Here is an 18,188-nt window from a genome sequence, read left to right on the forward strand (position 1 = left end):
GGTCGTAGCAGCTGACCGAAGTCAGCCTATTGTTTCGATCTCTATTCTTGTCGAACTTACTTAGCTTTTATGATGATGAATGATGATGATGATGACACTTAAACTTATTTTATGCACTATTAGAATTTATAAATACAACCTACTGACCTAGTAACCCTTGATTTAGGTTGACGACCTTTCGGACCGACTTACTACTTGCGTACTTTTATTACCAGCTTTACCGCTTTTATCACTGTGAGTTATAGTATCCCTTTTTACCACTTTTACTATTTTTGGGACTGAGAATACATGCGTTATTTTACGTTTTACATGTTAGGCACGAGTACTTAAACTTTATATGTGTGTGGGTTATACAACGGCATAAACATTCCCCTTAGCACGGTAAGTTTAGTCATTGGTTTTTGAACCGGTGAACGCGAATCTTAGTTATGGATTCATATGGTTTGACATCCCCACTCGGGCTAGTCGCGCTAGTATTTAATGGGTGTTTAATACTTTGTGAACATACGCACTCGCCAAGTGTACTTTCAGGGGGTTATAAACGTTAAGTCTAGTTACCGGGTGCCCACGGTTATACATATACTTTATCATACTGATTTGAATTACTGATTTGAAACACTTGTTTGAAGCACTGAAATCTCGTGGCCTATATTACATTACTGATTACAAACAAACTATAGCTCACCAACATTCGTGTTGACTTTTTTAAGCATGTATTTCTCAGGTGCTTAGACGTTGTTGCTTCCGCTGTTAGACTTGCTGTTAGACTTGCTGTTATAGACTTGCTGTTATGGACCTGCTGTATTAGATTTTCACAGCATTACTTAGAGATGTCTCAAGGATGGAACTTTTATTTTGCATTCGTGACTTACGTTATTTTAAAACAATGGCTTTGTAATGACCTTTGTACCATGTACTCATGTTAATGTTTTCTAGTCATCTTTTGTAAAACGCTATCTTTTTACGAATGCAAACTGGTTTTCAAACAGCATATAGTGTTTGACCTTGTAATGATCCTGTTGTCGATGATCCGTACACGATGGTTTTGTACGGGGTGTCACAACTCTTGATTAGCTGATTACCAACTCATTTTGATACCGCTGAGTAAGCTACCCGAATCACGCCGCACTTCACTCGTTAACCCATGAGCAAGTGAAGTCTTTCGAAAAAAACACCGTTGAGCGATAATACAATCTCATAGTTACTAGCTTGGGATATCTTGGTTTCTTTACCCACCATCTTATAACATGAAGATCATCTTCTTACACTTAGGATTCTTCATGAGACAACATCGCCTCAACCATCACTCTAGACATGTCCAATCTCGAACCTACAAGTCAACGACCACTCGTACAAAACTTCTATATATCTATGATTTCCTTTACCAACAATAAGAAAACCCCAATAGACACCTTTATAGACCTTCCATCAAAGTACCCTTAGTGAGAACACAATCACCACTTTGAAGTCTACCACCTTTTTCAACTTTCCGCTTCCCGTTGGTATACTAACCTCCTTATCGCTATGAATTCACAAACCCCATCTTCTCACCCAAGCACGCTCCCACTTTACTAGCAAGAATTAAACCACGATTACTCGAGAAGAAACTTCGTTCATACCACCGGTTAGTCGCAAATTTGTTTGCCATCGGAGAGTAAAACAAGTATTCGAATCCCTAGTTTTATCTGGAATCAACGTACTAAACCTGAGAACATTAGAGAACCAAGTCGCTCAACCATCTCCATAACTCCATTAGTCGTCAAACTCCCACTAGCTCAATAACTTCCGTTGGTTACCAAACTCAGACCGAGTTCCCGAAACCTTCAACGATCCTGGAAAGCTCAAGTTCTGGGACTTACACGATTATTCGCCCATCTTCTATCACCTAAGGACTTCTTATTGATCACCCTCAAAGAAAAAATCGCTCCCTTTGTTGAAACATCAACCAATACCCGAGAAACCATCGAATGCGTTCTATCTGATACCCTTCGACAATCAATTTCCTTAGTGACTAGGAACTCTAATCTCCCCGTATATTCCATAAACCTTGGAATATTGACCAAACATCATTGGCCATCCCGTTTACAAACCGCAAGCATCAAACTTCCCCGATACTCCCACTATCGATTTCAACTCGATGCATCTTGTTCATTATTCAAACGCTCTAACCCGAGAGAAAAATCAACCTCCTAAGCTCCCATAACAAACCCACATCTCAGAAAACACGGCTCGTATCACTTAAAGTTTTCGAGACAAAACCATATCGCGATCGCGTCATCAAACCCGAAAAGTTCACCATGAAAACTATTCAGATTCGAAAAATCATATCAAGATCTAACGGTCAAATCATCCCTAATTTTCTTCCCACATGTAGAGCCATGTGTCTTCTACTTACAGCCGAAAATGCAAGTCGATCCAATGATTAACGAACCCGATACGAATTTTCTTCCCCAGCTGCACATGAACACCCGAATTTAGCTCAATCGTTCCTTTGCACGGGATAGCGAGGAATGAGAACTCATATCCGTTACCCAGATCTCTCGAAAAATATTTCTGCAACGAACCCTTCGACCCGACCTCTGACTCTGTAACCCTCCGCGAAAAAAGAACCACCATCATCATACAATCGACGAATACGATTGCATGATAACTTTTAGAACCGTTACCCGAATTCCAATGTGATAAACTCTTCAGGATATATATACATACCAATGAGTTCATTGCGAGCAACTGAGTCATCCGGTAACGATACATGTTGCAAGACAAATCCCTAGCCCGCCGTTTGAAACAACTGAAAAAATTCTTGCAGGAGCACATCTCGCGATCGCGAGCATGGGTCTCGCGGTTATGAGCCCACCACCTTCAATAACATCGTTTTTCTTGCTTTCAATTCACCATCGTACCCGATCTTCAAACCTTGAATCTCTAATACCACTTGTTAGGAATTCAGAAGGCCCCAACAAGACAGGTGATTTAAACTAATCACTCACCCACGAACGATAAACAAATAAAAAGCATAAAGCGATAAATAAAGATAAACTCCGATGGATTTAACGTGGTTATATCCCAACTCCAAGACACAGAGAAGTTTATTTCACGAGCGCAAACCAGATATTTTTTCTTATAATTTTCGTGCACATTGTTATGGGTTACATAGGGTTGTATTTATAGCGCAAAATGATATAAGGAAACAACTTTCCCTTTCGCGTCTTGATCAGGTTGCCCAAGTTTGACTTTGCCTTCAAGTAAACAACTTTCCTTATGTTTAAGTTTTACATACTCAACAGTGGACATAATCATCAAGGCACCTGTGAGACAACACCAACACATCCTTGATCTTCCACCTTACTACTTTCCCCTTCACGTTGGAACACTGACTACATATGTGTGCACAAATTTTGCCGAACTCAATTCTTCACCCTGAGTCAAATTCCATTGTACGGATGTGACGATTGACTCGTACAAGAATATATTGTTCATCTTATCTTGTTCAAGCTTTGCAGTAAATGCCAGTGTGCTAATATTCTTTCTGTACATTAATTATAGACACGAAGATGAAAATAAAAGAGTTTGAATTTATTTACCTGAAGTTCTAGAGAGTTATAAGGTGGTGATATAATAATAAAGTGGCCAAAGGAAAGGAAGATAGTGGAAGACATATGAAGTGTCCAGTTGAAAAAAAAAAAATCATTTCCTGCCCAGTTGTTATTGATGAACTATTCTAAAATTATTGGAGAAATGAGACCGGTTTTTTAAAATAACGGGTCTCGAAATATGGGAACCGATTTTTAGGAAAACATGTTCCTTTACGGTTTTTTATAAAACAAATCAGGTTCCTATTTTAACCTTTTTAAAATCGGTTCCTAAACACTTTGAAAACCGGTTTTATCAACCTTTCTTAAAACCGATTTCTATTGGGGGTTTCTTTTCCTATTTTTGTAGTAGTGAAGGTAAACATCAATCCATCAACACTCTAACTTTCCTCCATATGTCAAGCGCCACTACACACTCGAAAAACAAGTGCCTACGGTTTTCAATGTCATGTTGACAGATCGGGCAAACTATGCTGTTAATCTCGAGACCTTTAGAAGATAAATTCCATTGTAAAGGAAGCGCATCCAGTTTAGAACGCCACAAAAAAAACGTTTACTTTCCGGGGCATACATTTATCATACATTAGGTAACAAATCAGTCGATAATAATTTCCCAACAATGTGTTTACTTACCGATCCCACCATAAATACACCAGTCGAGTTCACCGTAACTGTTAGAATTGTTATAGTTTTAGATTAATTAGATTAAAAATAGTAATTGATGTTAATTTAATGTTTATGAGGGGAATGAGGGGATATATTATTATATGTGATAAAAGAAGAGTTGTTGGAGACAAGAAAACACTTGTGTTTATTTAATTATTGAAACTTGTTTTTTCTACATCTATTTGCAACTTGACTAGCCTTTTTATAGACTTGCTATGTCGATATTTTTACTAATATAAATATCTATCATCTTCTAGTGTATTCTTACTAAATATCTATTACGGAGTAATATCTAATACTTCTAGTTAATTCTAGACAATGTAGAAATACATTATATATTTTAACACTCCTCCTTAATGTATTTCGATGTTACTCCGAGCGTGTTGCGTAAGAACTCGAACTTGGGTCTTGGTAGTGCTTTAGTGAAAATATCTGCAACCTGCTCTTCTGTCTTGCAGTATTTTAATTCAATATCTTTCTTGGCTGAGACTTCTCGTAAAAAGTGATATTTAATATCAATGTGTTTTGTTCTACCATGAAACACTGGATTCTTTGCCATCGCGATTGCAGACTTGTTGTCGCAGAATATTTGAGTAGCTTCATTTTGTTTTTCGCCCATGTCTTCAAGTATTCTTCTTAGCCATATAGCTTGATTAGCTGAGTTTGCGGCTGCGACGTACTCGGCTTCGGCTGATGATTGTGCCACTGTTTCTTGTTTCTTTGATGCCCAAGAAAAGACACCAGATCCAAGTGTGAATGTGTATCCTGAAGTACTTTTCATGTCATCTACCGATCCGGCCCAATCACTATCTGTGTATCCCTTAAGCTTCGATTCTATAGTGGGCTTGTACCATATTCCATAGTCCATGGTACCTTGCAAATATCTTAGTATTCTTTTAGAAGCTCCGTAATGTATCTGAGTAGGGTTTTGCATGTACCTGGATAGTAGACTGGTTGCTTACATAATATCTGGTCTTGTTGCTGTCAGATAGAGTAGGCTTCCAATGAGACTTCTGAATCTTGAAGCGTCTGCTTTCTCCGATCCATCTTCTTTCTCATCTTCTCATTGGCAACTAGCGGCGTGGCTACGGTTTTACAACCGTATAGTTTAAACTTTTTTAGAAGATTTTCTGTATATTTCTTTTGGCATATGAAGATGCCTTCATTTTCTTGACTAATTTCGATGCCAAGAAAATAACGCATCAAACCAAGGTCGCTCATCTCGAACGTTTTCATCATGTCTTCTTTAAATTCTTGTATCATTCTCTCATTGTTTCCAGTATATATAAGATCATCGACGTACAAGGAAATAATGAGAGTGTCAGAGTTACATTGGGTTTTGATGTAGAGTGTGGGCTCACTTTGACTCCTCCTGAAACCTGAACTTGTGAAGTAGCTGTCAATGTGGCTCTACCAAGCACGCGGTGCTTGTTTAAGTCCATATAAGGCTTTCTTGAGTTTTAGGACTTGATCTTCTTTTCCTTTCTGGACGAACCCTTGTGGTTGCTCTACATATATTTCTTCTTCGAGAAACCCATTTAGAAAGGCGGATTTCACATCTAGTTGGTGAATCTTCCACCTTCGTTGAGCTGCTAATGCCACAAGTGCTCTTATAGTATCTAGTCGTGCTACAGGTGCAAAAGTTTCGTTGTAGTCGACTCCAGGCTGTTGTGAATAGCCTTTAGCTACTAGCCTTGCTTTGTGTTTTTGTATAGAACCATCAGGGTTGAGCTTTGTTTTGTAAACCCACTTAACTCCAATGATTTCTTTATTTTCTGGAGGATCAACTAACTCCCATGTGTTGTTTTTCTCGATCATTCTGATTTCTTCGTTCATAGCGCCACCCACTTTTCATCTTTGGCTGCCACTTCATAGCTTTTAGGTTCTATAGTTGTAAAGTTGCAAGTCTCGTATATCTCTGCTAACGCTTTGACTCTTCCAGGTGTTGACTCTGGACTTGACTCGTCTTGCGCCAAAGGTAATCTTGTTGATGGATAAGTTGGTGTAGCAGGGCTTGTTTCACCGGTACTTTCTTGTTGTTCAGAATGCTCAACTTGTAGTGGTTGTTGGGTTGGAGTTTCTATCGATATCCGCGGCAGATATGTTTGTTTTTCAACTTTGTCTTTCTCCCAGTTCCAAGAAGCGTCTTCGTCAAATTCCACATCTCGGCTAATCACGATGTTATTTATTTTCAGATTATAGACTCGGTAGCCTTTTGACTGTGTGCTGTAGCCCAAGAATATTCCTTTTTCAGATTTTTCTTGTAGCTTGTGACGTTTCTCCTTTGGAACATGGATGTAGCAAATACATCCAAATACTCGTAGATGTTTTGCCGACGGTTTCCTTCCACTCCATGCCTCAATCGGAGTCTTGTTTTCTACAGCTTTCGTGGGACATCTATTTAGTATATATAAGGCCGTGTATACCGCTTCAGCCCAGAAACTGTTTGGAAGGCCTTTTTCATGTATCATCGTTTTGGCCATTTCCATTACAGTTCTATTTTTGCGTTCAGAGACACCATTTTGCTCAGGAGCGTAACCAACAGTGAGCTGGCGTTTAACTCCTTCATCTTCACAGAATTTATTAAACTGTGTAGAGGTGTATTCTTTTACTCTATCACTCCTTAGCATTTTTATATAATGGCCACTGCTTTTTTCTACGAAGTTTTTAAACTTCTTGAATATCGTAAATACTTCCGATTTTTCACGCATGAAATAAACCCACGTCATTCTAGAAAAATCATCAATGAAGAGAATAAAGTACATGTTTTGGTTAATAGACGGGGTCCTCATTGGTCCACAAACGTCAGTGTGCACCAACTCTAGTATACCTTTCGCTCTCCAGGCTTTGTCACGAGGGAAAGGTTTTCGATGTTGTTTGCCCATCATACAACTTTCACACGTGTCAGTGATTTCTTCTATGTTTGGCAAGTCTCTCATCATATTTTTCTGTTGAAGGATTTTTAGTGCGTGAAAGTTAAAGTGCCCAAATCTTCGATGCCATAGCCATGATTCTTCGACTTGAACTTTCATGGCCGTATCTCTGATATACTGCCAACGAAGCGGAAAGTTACGGTTCTCCATTGGCACTTCGGCTATGAATTTATAGTTATTTTTCTTGTCACGAATAACACATGATTTATCTTCGAAGTGTAAAGAGTATCCGTGCTCCATCATTTGGCCAACACTTAGCAAGTTACTTGCTAAGCTTGGTACTAGAAGAACGTCACTAACAGATCGAGTGGCGTTATTAGTTTGAACAGTAATTGTACCTTTGCCTTTAGTGTCAACAAGCGCTCCATTCCCTAGTTTGACGCGGGACTTTACGGACGTGTTGATACTATCAAATAACTTTTCATCTCCTGTCATGTGGTTGCTGCACCCACTGTCGATCAACCAAGTATCGTCCCTCTGTTTATTTGTGACATGGTAGGCATAGAATAGCTGATTTTTGTTCTCCGGTATATCTTCACTTTGGCAGGCATAGAATAGCTGATTTTTGTTCTCCGGTATATCTTCACTTTCTTCCGTGAAGTTAGCTCGATGATTTTGTTTTAACAATCTTTTTCAAGTCCCAAATCTTTTGCAGTTATTGCATTGTGGCTTCCCTTTGTGAAAACAATCCTTCTCCAAGTGGTTTGTCTTTTTGCAAATACCACATGGAGGGTGGCCCTTCCTTCTTTGATCAAACCCGGTTCTGGGTTTTTCTCCTCCTTTTGATTTTTCTTCAAAATTTCTTTTTCCCCCATTATTATATTTTTGAGACCGTAATTTGAGTTTAGACTGAAAGGCACTTTCAAGTGAGTTTTCACTTCGTCGACTCAGTCTAGCCTCATATGCTTCAAGAGAGCCAATTAATTCTGGTACCGACAGAGTCTCGATGTCTTTTGACTCTTCGATAGCAGTAATGACATGATCGTATTTTTCTGTCATACTGATAAGTATTTTTTCTACGATTCTCTTATCAGTTATGTTATCTCCATAGGCTCTCATTTGATTTACTATTTCTTTAATTCTGGAATAGTAATCTTTTACGGTCTCAGTCTCTTTCATATTTAAATTTTCAAAATCTCTCCTTAGAGTTAGTAGTTTGACGGATCTCACCTTGACATTTCCTTGAAATTCTTCTTGAAGAATCTTCCACGTCTCTTTGGCTGTCGTAGCTCCCATGATTCGTGGAAAGATAGACGGCGTCAAGGCTTGTTGGATGTAACCTAGAGCGGCAGCATTTCTTACAACATTTTTGTTGTATTTTTCCCGTTCTTTCGCGGACAGAGTTTCGTCGTCTTTTGGATTTGTAAACCCGACTTCGACAATATCCCACAAGCTTTGTGCTTGGAAATATGTCTTCATTCGGATACTCCAAAAATCATAGTTGTCGCCATCAAATATGGGGACGGGAATATTGTACGCACCAACGGTAGTCATGGTGTACACGAACGAACGCCCAAACAGCTCTTGATACCACTTGTTAGAATTGTTATAGTTTTAGATTAATTAGATTAAAAATAGTAATTGATGTTAATTTAATGTTTATGAGGGGATATATTATTATATGTGATAAAAGAAGAGTTGTTGGAGACAAGAAAACACTTGTGTTTATTTAATTATTGAAACTTGTTTTTTCTACATCTATTTGCAACTTGACTAGCCTTTTTATAAGCTTGCTATGTCGATATTTTTACTAATATAAATATCTATCATCTTCTAGTGTATTCTTACTAAATATCTATTACGGAGTAATATCTAATACTTCTAGTTAATTCTAGACAATATAGAAATACATTATATATTTTAACAGTAACCATCCAACGATTGTTATGATCCGTTAATTAGACAGTATATTTGTAATATTTGTAATACCATGATATATTAATTAATTGCATTCATTTCTTTAAACTTGTTTTTAGCTTTCTCATTCGCATCCCCTATTTAATTGAGCACCCCTGAAACTCTAACTCTCAGTTTCATTTTTCCTTGCTCTTAGAATTTGTTAGCTCTCTAATACATTTGTGGGATGATAGTTATCTAAAATACTAATTATCCGCACTTGGCTCGCTTTTTATTTTATGATAATTAATGCAGTAATATACGTGTCCCGCTCCTTCTTTTCAGGTAGTAACATATTTACAGATACTTTTCTAGATGTAGGAACAAAAAACACCGCTTTCAGTCGTTCTTATAACTGGAAACAATAAATTGTTAAAATATCGCTTACCATTATGAATATAATTATAATTTATAATAAATATTATAGCTTAAAATTGTCAATTTAATTTTCAATGCAGTTTTGGGGGTTCTGATTGTCGTAGGAGTTGTGATGATAATGATTGTAATAATCTTACGTTATATAATAAGGAAATTCAAATCAAGAAGGAAGACAATGAATCATGTCAATATAGAAATTTTTCTAAAGAATCATGAATTCTTGGCTCCCAAAAGGTACAAATATTCTCAAGTTAAGAAGATGACAAACTCCTTTAAAGTCAAACTAGGACAAGGGGGCTTTGGTTCTGTGTACAGAGGAGAATTAAGCAACGGAATCCTTGTGGCTGTGAAGGTTTTAAATGAATTAAACGGCAATGGTGAAGATTTTATTAACGAAGTAGCAAGTGTTGGCGGGACTAGCCATGTTAATATTGTAACTCTTGTGGGATTTTGTTGTGATCGACATCAAAGAGCTTTGATCTATGAGTTCATGCCTAATGGATCCCTTGAAAAATTCATATATGATTCTTCAAGTGATACCCAACTTGGGTGGGAAAAGTTGCACCACATAGCAATTGGAATTGCTCGTGGCTTAGAGTACTTGCATAGTGGCTGCAACACGCGTATCTTGCACTTCGACATAAAGCCCCACAATATTCTTTTGGATCGAGATATGTGTCCAAAGATATCTGACTTCGGGCTTGCTAAGCTATCACATGAGAATAGAAGCATGGTTTCAGTGTCCCATTTGAGAGGAACACCAGGGTATATTGCACCTGAAGTGTTTTCAAGAATTTTTGGACAAGTCTCTCATAAGTCGGATGTCTATAGCTATGGAATGATGGTTCTGGAAATGGGTGGAGGAAGAAAGAATATTGAGGTTGAAGTTGATCATACAAGTGAAATATATTTTCCTCATTGGATATACAAAAAGATTGAAGTAGATGAAGAACATCTTGGACTACATGGAATTATAGGTGGCGAAGAAAATAAGATGGTAAGGAAGATGATTATCGTTGGCTTGTGGTGTATACAAACAAATCCATTAAATCGCCCGACGATCACTAAGGTTTTAGAAATGTTAGATGGGGACCTTGCATCATTGGAAATCCCCCCAAAACCATATCTTACTTCTCCATCAAAATCTGGTGGTTTCCTATCTCCTATTTCCTCATCTACTGATTAATTACATCATTAATGTTCATAATTAGCATTTTGAAATATATTTTGTATTTACATCTATTATGAAAAAATTTAATGTTATTATACTTATACGTTTCATGATGTTAAATCTTATTGTGATGGTGTAATTTAAGTTGGTGGAATTATTAATTAGTTTAAGAGTAATTTGCCAATTCCAAATAATATAAAACCATATTTAAGACAGTATGAAGATTTAACATAAAAACCATTTAATCTGTATATGTAAATAGGCAAATAGCTTTTGGATGCTTGATCTTACGTCTTACATGCTAACAAGCTATTATAACATGAAATACCAGACATGTTCAATGTTTAATGTTAACCAATATTCTCCAAGCCCAACAACGGTTTTTAGCACAACAATTAGCCCAACAACAAGTTCAAGCTCAACATGCATCTTTTAATACAAATCGGGTCAGCAACAATTACAACGGACCTTAACAGTTTTCCTTTGAGCCGCTAGCTGCAGTCTTCACAACGCAGAAATTTTAACAATTTTGGGCAAAAGCAACCTTCACAATCCAACATTCATATGAAAAATATTTGTCTCTTCGAACTCCTCTAATGTGATACCACGCACGAGTGGCTTGTATCCTATCAAGAATCTAACAAAAAGTACTCCCTCCACCCTAAAAGAATGTCGTGCAAAATTTTTTGTTGAATTTTAAGATAGTTATAGTAAAAATCAGTTTTGGCCTATAAGATAAGTTTGATTAAATTTGTTATAGATATGAGTGACTAAGAGTAACAAATATGGGTAAATTAGGGAGTCAAATGATATTTAATAATTATTTTTTAAAATTGAACAATTATTTTAGGACATATATAAAATGTAAGTTGGACACTTATTTTATTTTAAGAGGGATGGTCACATGCATGTAAAATTAATGAGATATGATCATTGTATGATTTTATTTAAAATTTGAAGATTTAAGGGGAAAATGTTCTCGACCCGACCCGGCCCATTTCACAAGTTAACTTTCTTGGCGTGTTTGGATCTGAACCCGTTTGATCCCAAACCCTTGCCAGAATATTATAACTCTTTAGATATTTTGATTTTTCAAGTATTTTTCTTTTTTTTTTGAACGGCGATTTTTGCATCAACGGATCATTTCTTTCAACGGCCCTCATCATTTGCACGTAACACACACGTTCGGGCGGAAACCCGAACCCGATCGACAGTTCCCGGGAACACATCCATACGGGCAGTGTCCAGGTAGAGGTCCGTGAACGGATCCGGTAAAACCTCCCAGACAGACTTATTTTAACACCTTCTCTCACGAAAAGATTTAAATTAGTGACCTCGACCCAGGCATCCCATGTAATGTGGGTGGTGAACTTGAGAATTAATTGTGTGTACAAAGATTCGAACCTGCATCTCCTCTGTGAGAAGAATACGGCGATCCACTGCACCGCAACCACAATTTCGATTTTTCAAGTATATACAGTTGTTTAGGTGTTTCAAAGAAGAAACGCAAGGGTGACAATTGATGACCTAAGCAAAGACCATCGGTAGTCAACGTGTGGAGTCTTGATACTTTGTCTTTACCAATTATGTCGAAATTAAGCAAAATATTTCCTTTCAGGCATTTGGCGTATTGATTTTTCACTCAACTTGCTTTAATTTTATGATTTTTCTATTTATATATAGAAAAACTTCAACAGCTTGGTCTGGATCTGCTTGGTCTGGATCTCTTTATGCCAACATATCTAGTTTTATAAGACATGTAGCAACGGGCCTCACCCTCATTCGTGACTAGTCTTGCCCTCGAGGGCATTGTAGTCACCGGTGTGCCCTCAGCCTCGCCCTTACTACCTCGCCATGGATTTTGTCTTTGGATAGCGTAATGCATCACTAAGCTAAATGGCATTTTGGGGTAGTACTTATTTGTATTTTTGGCTTGAACATTTGTACACTGGTTTATTTAGTCAATTTGGAGGGTCATGTGTTGATTTTTTGGGCAAAAAGGTGTAAATCGGCGGGAACACCCTGATCCCGTGTGTCTTTGGCACCAACCATTGTCCACCCCACAAGGAATAGCTCCGGCAACTCCCCTATCCTGGACCCCCAACCATGTGACAGACTGACCCCGGAGGGATCGAACCTGCGTCTGTATTGGGCAAACTTCCACATGGTGGGTCCCCAAGAATGTTAGGGTGTGGGTACCGTTGAAGCACTGCTTCTTTGGTGGGTCATGTGTTGATAAGGAAGTATGTCCTGGGGAGGAAATAGAGAGAAAATGCTCATGTGGCGCTGACGTGACGGTTTGTCCTAGTGATGAAGGATGTCATTGTTAGGAGTTATCTAACTGAAGCTTATATAAACGTTTGACATAAAATAATTACGGCCTTACCTGTTGGCACAAGGCTCTCCGTCATGGTCTAATACTTCGTACGTTAGTGCAAACGTATATAGTAAGCTACTAGTACATAGTACTGTTCTTAAGTCTATTTGTTTCTAGTATGATGATATTAGAAATTAAAACAAATGGTGGTAATGTTCTATAAATTTGGATGATGCCAATTAAGTTGAGACGTATTAAATGGGTAATAATGGGAACCACATGAAACTTTCAAAGTGCGTCTTTTATGCGTTTGAAAGGGGTTAAATCGAAAGGAGAAGAGTGGGTTAGTCAAGAGTCTTGATAGTGTTGGTCAACGTGGAAAATTTTACAAAAACTAGTTGAAATTTCAATGCTTTTAGCATAAAAGATGGTGCAAACTTAAGAGTTTTAGCATAAAAAAAAAATCGTGTTGAAAACATATTGAGGTAGAAAATAATATGCTTGAAAATGATGACCAGTATCTTATTTTTCACTCTTTCTTGTCTGCCTATCCTTCACTCAGCTACCCCAACCTGCCCCAAAAGTTTCAGTTGCCCAAATATTTCTCCATTCAACTACCCTTTTTACAATGCGTCTGATGGTACGTCATGTGGGTTGATCAAGGTCAACTGCAATAAGACAGTTTCAACTTTTCAATCTGGAACACATCAGTATGAAATTTTATACAAGCTTGATTCTAATTCTTCCATCATGATTGGAAACAAAACATTTGAAGAGCTTCTGCAAAATGAAAGCTGCGATGCGCTCATGGATAATATTACTTCGCCGTACCCAGTTCTGTTTACATATTCAATACAATTTTTCATCAATATCTTCAAATGCACAAAAAACGCTTATTTTGACAATAATTATTTTGGCAAACTAATTTACAATAGCTACAAAGGATGCAGAGATCACAATTTCTACTATAACATTCCCTTCAATAATATGATTATTCCGAATGATCTCCCGCGTGAATGTCAAGTAATACAGTTGCCGCTCAAAGAGGAATGGCAACGCAAAGAATCACCAATTAATGATACCAACATATTCTCTCTTCTCTCTTTTAAATTCCTTGTTGGCTTTCCTTTGTCAACTGCTTGCGACGACTGTCACAAGCAAGGCAACCGCTGTCATTCAACTGACAACGGTGATTTTGAGTGTTTATACATCGAAAAAGGTTTTTATGGCTTCTTTTCTTCCTTTTGCATTCTTCTTTTCTTCCTTTAGTCCTAAATCTGGGCATACCAGATATGATGTCTAATCTAATTAATCTTTTTTATGTCTAATTAATTAATCTAATTAGATTAATTAATCTAATTAGTCTTTGGTGTTTGCTTGCTACCTGCAGAAATACCCCATATGAAAGAAAAACCCCATATACAAGAAAAACCCCATATACAAGAAAAACGCCATAAAAAACTGACACTGATTCTAGGTAATATCCCTCCTCAATCATGTCTTATTAAATCGTACACATACATGTATGAAACTGTTCCTGAAGTGGTTATATTTTTTTTTTACTAGTTCTTGCAGGATCTGCATTCATCCTCATGCTGTTTCTAGTTATCTTCTTAATCTGGAGGTGGTTTAAACGAAACCCATTTTCGTATTTCTCATCCAAGGACAAATCACCGATCCTTGAAGATGAAAATTTCTTAGGCGGCGTCTCAGTTTTCTCCTACAGTGAGCTTGAATATGCCACCCAAAATTTCAACCCGTCTCACGAACTAGGAGATGGAGGTTTTGGAGCAGTTTATTATGGTGAGAACATGATATACTTACTTAATTACTAATATTTATGGTCATTAATACATACTCTATCCATCCAAACAAAAATGTCCAAGCTACTATTTATACCTGTCTCAAAATATATGTATTTGACTCAAAATGATACTAAAAAGTCATTGAAATATAAATTCTACCCTTTTTATATATGGAAGTCAACAAAATATTTACTCCTACTTTCTTCTCTCACTTACTTTGTTTATGAAGCTTTAAATAATTTGAATAACTTATAACTTATTAGATGAGGGACAATCTAGACATTTTACCAACATATCTTGAATTGAACATATCTTGTTGGGGACAATTTTATCGAAATGGATGGAGTATAACTCTTTAACACACTCATCATGCAACATTTGATTTGATTTTTCTAAAAAAGGTAAACTCAAAGACGGACGAGAAATTGCAGTGAAGAGACTCTACGAGCACAACTACAAGCGAATCCAACATTTCAAGAACGAAGTTGATATCTTGACCAGGTTACGGCATCCCAACCTTGTTGTGCTCTACGGTAGCACATCAGGACAAAGCCGAGAACTTCTCCTTGTCTATGAGTACATTTCCAATGGCACCATTGCGGACCACCTTCATGGAGAACGAGCAAAAAGAAGCCTGCTGACATGGCCGATACGGAAGAACATCGCCATAGAAACCGCCAGTGCACTAGTCTACCTTCATGCCTCTGAAATCATTCACCAAGATGTAAAGACCAACAACATCCTAGTTGATAACAAATTCTGCGTTAAGGTAGCAGATTTTGGTCTCTCGAGACTTGTACCAAATAATGTCACTCATGTGTCGACGGCTCCTCAGGGTACCCCTGGTTATGTCGATCCCCAGTATAACCAACGTTATCAATTAACAGATAAGAGTGACGTTTACAGCTTCGGCGTAGTCTTGATTGAACTAATATCATCAATGGTGGCGGTCGATTTAAGAAGATCTCGGGATGAAATTAGTTTGGCTAACCTCGCGTTAAACAAGATCCAACGATGTGAAGTCGATCAACTGATCGACCCTGATTTAGTGTCAGATTCAAATGAAGAAACCAAGAACATGATCACGTCGGTAGCAGAGTTGGCTTTCCAGTGTTTACAATACGATTCAGAAATGAGACCAACGATGAATGAGGTGCTGGACGTTTTATTAGATATTCAAGCTACGGGAAAAATAGATGTTCATGATAGTTTTGGAAATTTGAATTCAGTGAATCCACCACCTCCATCTGAAGCTAATGATACGGTGTTTTTAATGAAAGACTTTTTACCTTCACCGGTATCAGTCACAAATGAATGGCAAAGTGAAAATAGTGCATCCACTACACTAAGTAACAATGGAGATAGATTGCCAATTAACAATCGTAGTAGTATATAAAATTTGTAAGAAGATTCAGGTATATATATATAGTGTGATTTTGGTACTTTACAAAATTGATGGTTTACATTATCAAAGTGTATGTTAATGTCTCATTTTACTCAATAATCTAAATGGCGTAATATTCTCTACCACATGATTGGCTACAATGGGTGGCAGTTACTGTTAAAACCACACACTTCTTTCGGATGCGGGTCGGATCCACTAACTTCTTTTTTATTCTTTTTTATTCAATATACTAAAACGGCACACTTCTTTCCTAACACCACTGGAACCTTCTGGCGAACCGCCACCGCACCATCGCCGTCACTGCCGACGCACCATCGCCGCCACCGCCACCGCCACCGCACAATCGTCGTCACCGCCACCCTTCCTCTTCGCTGCTTCTTCTCCGCCGACTGTTCTTCAAAAAAGGGTTCTCGATTCAGATGCAAACATCGCGATCTCAACCTCCGTATTTTCGATTTTGCGGTCATTTGATCTGATGGTACCTTTTTAGGTGGCCCCGATTTCGATTTAACCCTAGGGTTTTCGATTTGGTCGATTTTTGTCCGTTTGATTATCGTCTAACCCTAGAGGTTTCGATTCCTGTCATCGATTGTGCTATAGCCATACGGTTCTTAATTCCTTGGCACCGATTTGGGATTTGGGAGAGAAATTTTCTATTCATCTATAACCGTCGTCACTATCGTCAACAGGTATACTTCTTAAATAATTTCTACGAATTGTTAATGCTTAATGGCTTTATCTATTTTTTTTGCTTTTTACTGCATGGATTTCTGGATTTCTGATATAGGTTCTTCAATATCTATTTTTATGTTTCTAAATCATAATCTCCTACTATGGCTACTTTACGTGTTACTAGGCACTATATTATTAAAGGAAAGGTTTTGTTTGTGACTTCTCCAACGGCTATAGAGCCGTTAACTTTGTATTTTTTTTTAGTTATATATATATATATATATATATATATATATATATATATATATATATATATATATATATATATATATATATATATATATATAAATACTAGGTCTTAGAGCCCGTGCGTTGCACGGGTGTGTAAAAAGCCGTGCAAAAACCTAAACAGATTATATCATTAAAGTATGTAAATAGCGAAAGTAAATACAACGTTAGACCTCGTGCGTTGCACGGGTGGTTAAAATAATCGTGCAAAATTAATTGATTTTTTCAAACAATTATTCTTTTGAGTTTAAGAACCCGTGGTGTTAACAAATTTTAAAAATTCTTTTGAGTTTAAAAGCCTGTGGTATTGAAAAATTTTAAAAGTGATTTTGTGTGGTATTATTAACTTAACGTCTACAAATTTTTTTACTTCTCACAATTAATATCTTTTTATGAGTCATTTGAAAATTTGTCATGGAACGTGTCACAACAAAAACACGTTAATAAAGTCTAAGTTATATTTGTTATATGTTATCATTATATAATATATAATAACTCTTGCATAAAACATATATAAGTCACATGTTAGTGTATATATATATATATATATATATATATATATATATATATATATATATATATATATATATATATATATATATATATATATATATATATATATAGGGTTATGAGCCCGTATATTGCACGGAAATTGCATATTTATGATTTCGTAAGTATAAATATCGGACTTTGAGCCAATGCGTTAAATTACTGTTAATGAGCGGAAAAACTTTAACTATGAAATATTTGGTTAGTAAAAAATTCATCTATATAAAATCGTATGTGAGATATAAATGATAAATTTAGAAGAATAAAAAATGATTTTATATAAATTAAAAAAAATTTGATAAATTAATTTTATCTTCAATGTTACGATTAGCACAATTAGATATTGAGATATAGATTGTAACATACGAAATCTGTTACAATTATTTATGGATATTGAGATATATATTATAACATTCTTAATATATTACGGCATTATATTATAATAACATTATAATAATTATTGTAAATAATATATATAATCTATACATATAACAATCCATAAATAACTTTCAACC

The 18,188-nt window shown here is 36.7% G+C and overlaps 2 protein-coding genes across 3 annotated transcripts in view; both read left to right on the forward strand.

Moving 5' to 3' along the window:
* The window catches only part of LOC139849709 (rust resistance kinase Lr10-like), a 104,080-nt gene extending 93,329 nt beyond the window's left edge, over positions 1-10,751 (forward strand). Inside the window, exon 5 of the mRNA XM_071839340.1 lies at positions 9,547-10,751. Within this exon, the coding sequence (XP_071695441.1) occupies positions 9,547-10,652 (1,106 nt within the window). The 3' untranslated portion in view covers positions 10,653-10,751. The remainder of the gene's footprint in view (positions 1-9,546) is intronic.
* A 2,615-nt stretch (positions 10,752-13,366) lies between these two features.
* LOC139846699 (LEAF RUST 10 DISEASE-RESISTANCE LOCUS RECEPTOR-LIKE PROTEIN KINASE-like 1.1) lies at positions 13,367-16,263 on the forward strand. Of its 2 annotated transcripts, none has more exons than XM_071836189.1 (4): positions 13,367-14,173; positions 14,345-14,431; positions 14,530-14,757; positions 15,161-16,263. In XM_071836189.1, the coding sequence occupies exons 1-4, from the start codon at positions 13,462-13,464 to the stop codon at positions 16,153-16,155; spliced, it is 2,022 nt and encodes a 673-aa protein (XP_071692290.1). In that variant the 5' UTR covers positions 13,367-13,461; the 3' UTR covers positions 16,156-16,263. The 2 variants fall into 2 exon arrangements, with proteins under 2 accessions (XP_071692290.1, XP_071692289.1); XM_071836188.1 differs by having other exon boundaries at positions 13,368-14,173; positions 14,521-14,757.
* The last annotated feature ends 1,925 nt before the right edge of the window (positions 16,264-18,188 follow it).

Source organism: Rutidosis leptorrhynchoides, chromosome 5 (assembly GCF_046630445.1).
Source record: "Rutidosis leptorrhynchoides isolate AG116_Rl617_1_P2 chromosome 5, CSIRO_AGI_Rlap_v1, whole genome shotgun sequence".
Lineage (NCBI taxonomy): Eukaryota > Viridiplantae > Streptophyta > Magnoliopsida > Asterales > Asteraceae > Rutidosis > Rutidosis leptorrhynchoides.

What these genes read in the sequence shown, in the direction of transcription:
- LOC139846699 (XM_071836188.1), top strand. Translation starts at nt 13,462, where the DNA reads ATGATGACCAGTATCTTATTTTTCACTCTTTCTTGTCTGCCTATCCTT. An exon ending in GTGTTTATACATCGAAAAAG is followed by an intron (nt 14,174 to 14,344) that starts GTTTTTATGGCT and finishes TGCTACCTGCAG; the next exon opens with AAATACCCCATATGAAAGAA. An exon ending in TTTTGGAGCAGTTTATTATG is followed by an intron (nt 14,758 to 15,160) that starts GTGAGAACATGA and finishes TTTCTAAAAAAG; the next exon opens with GTAAACTCAAAGACGGACGA.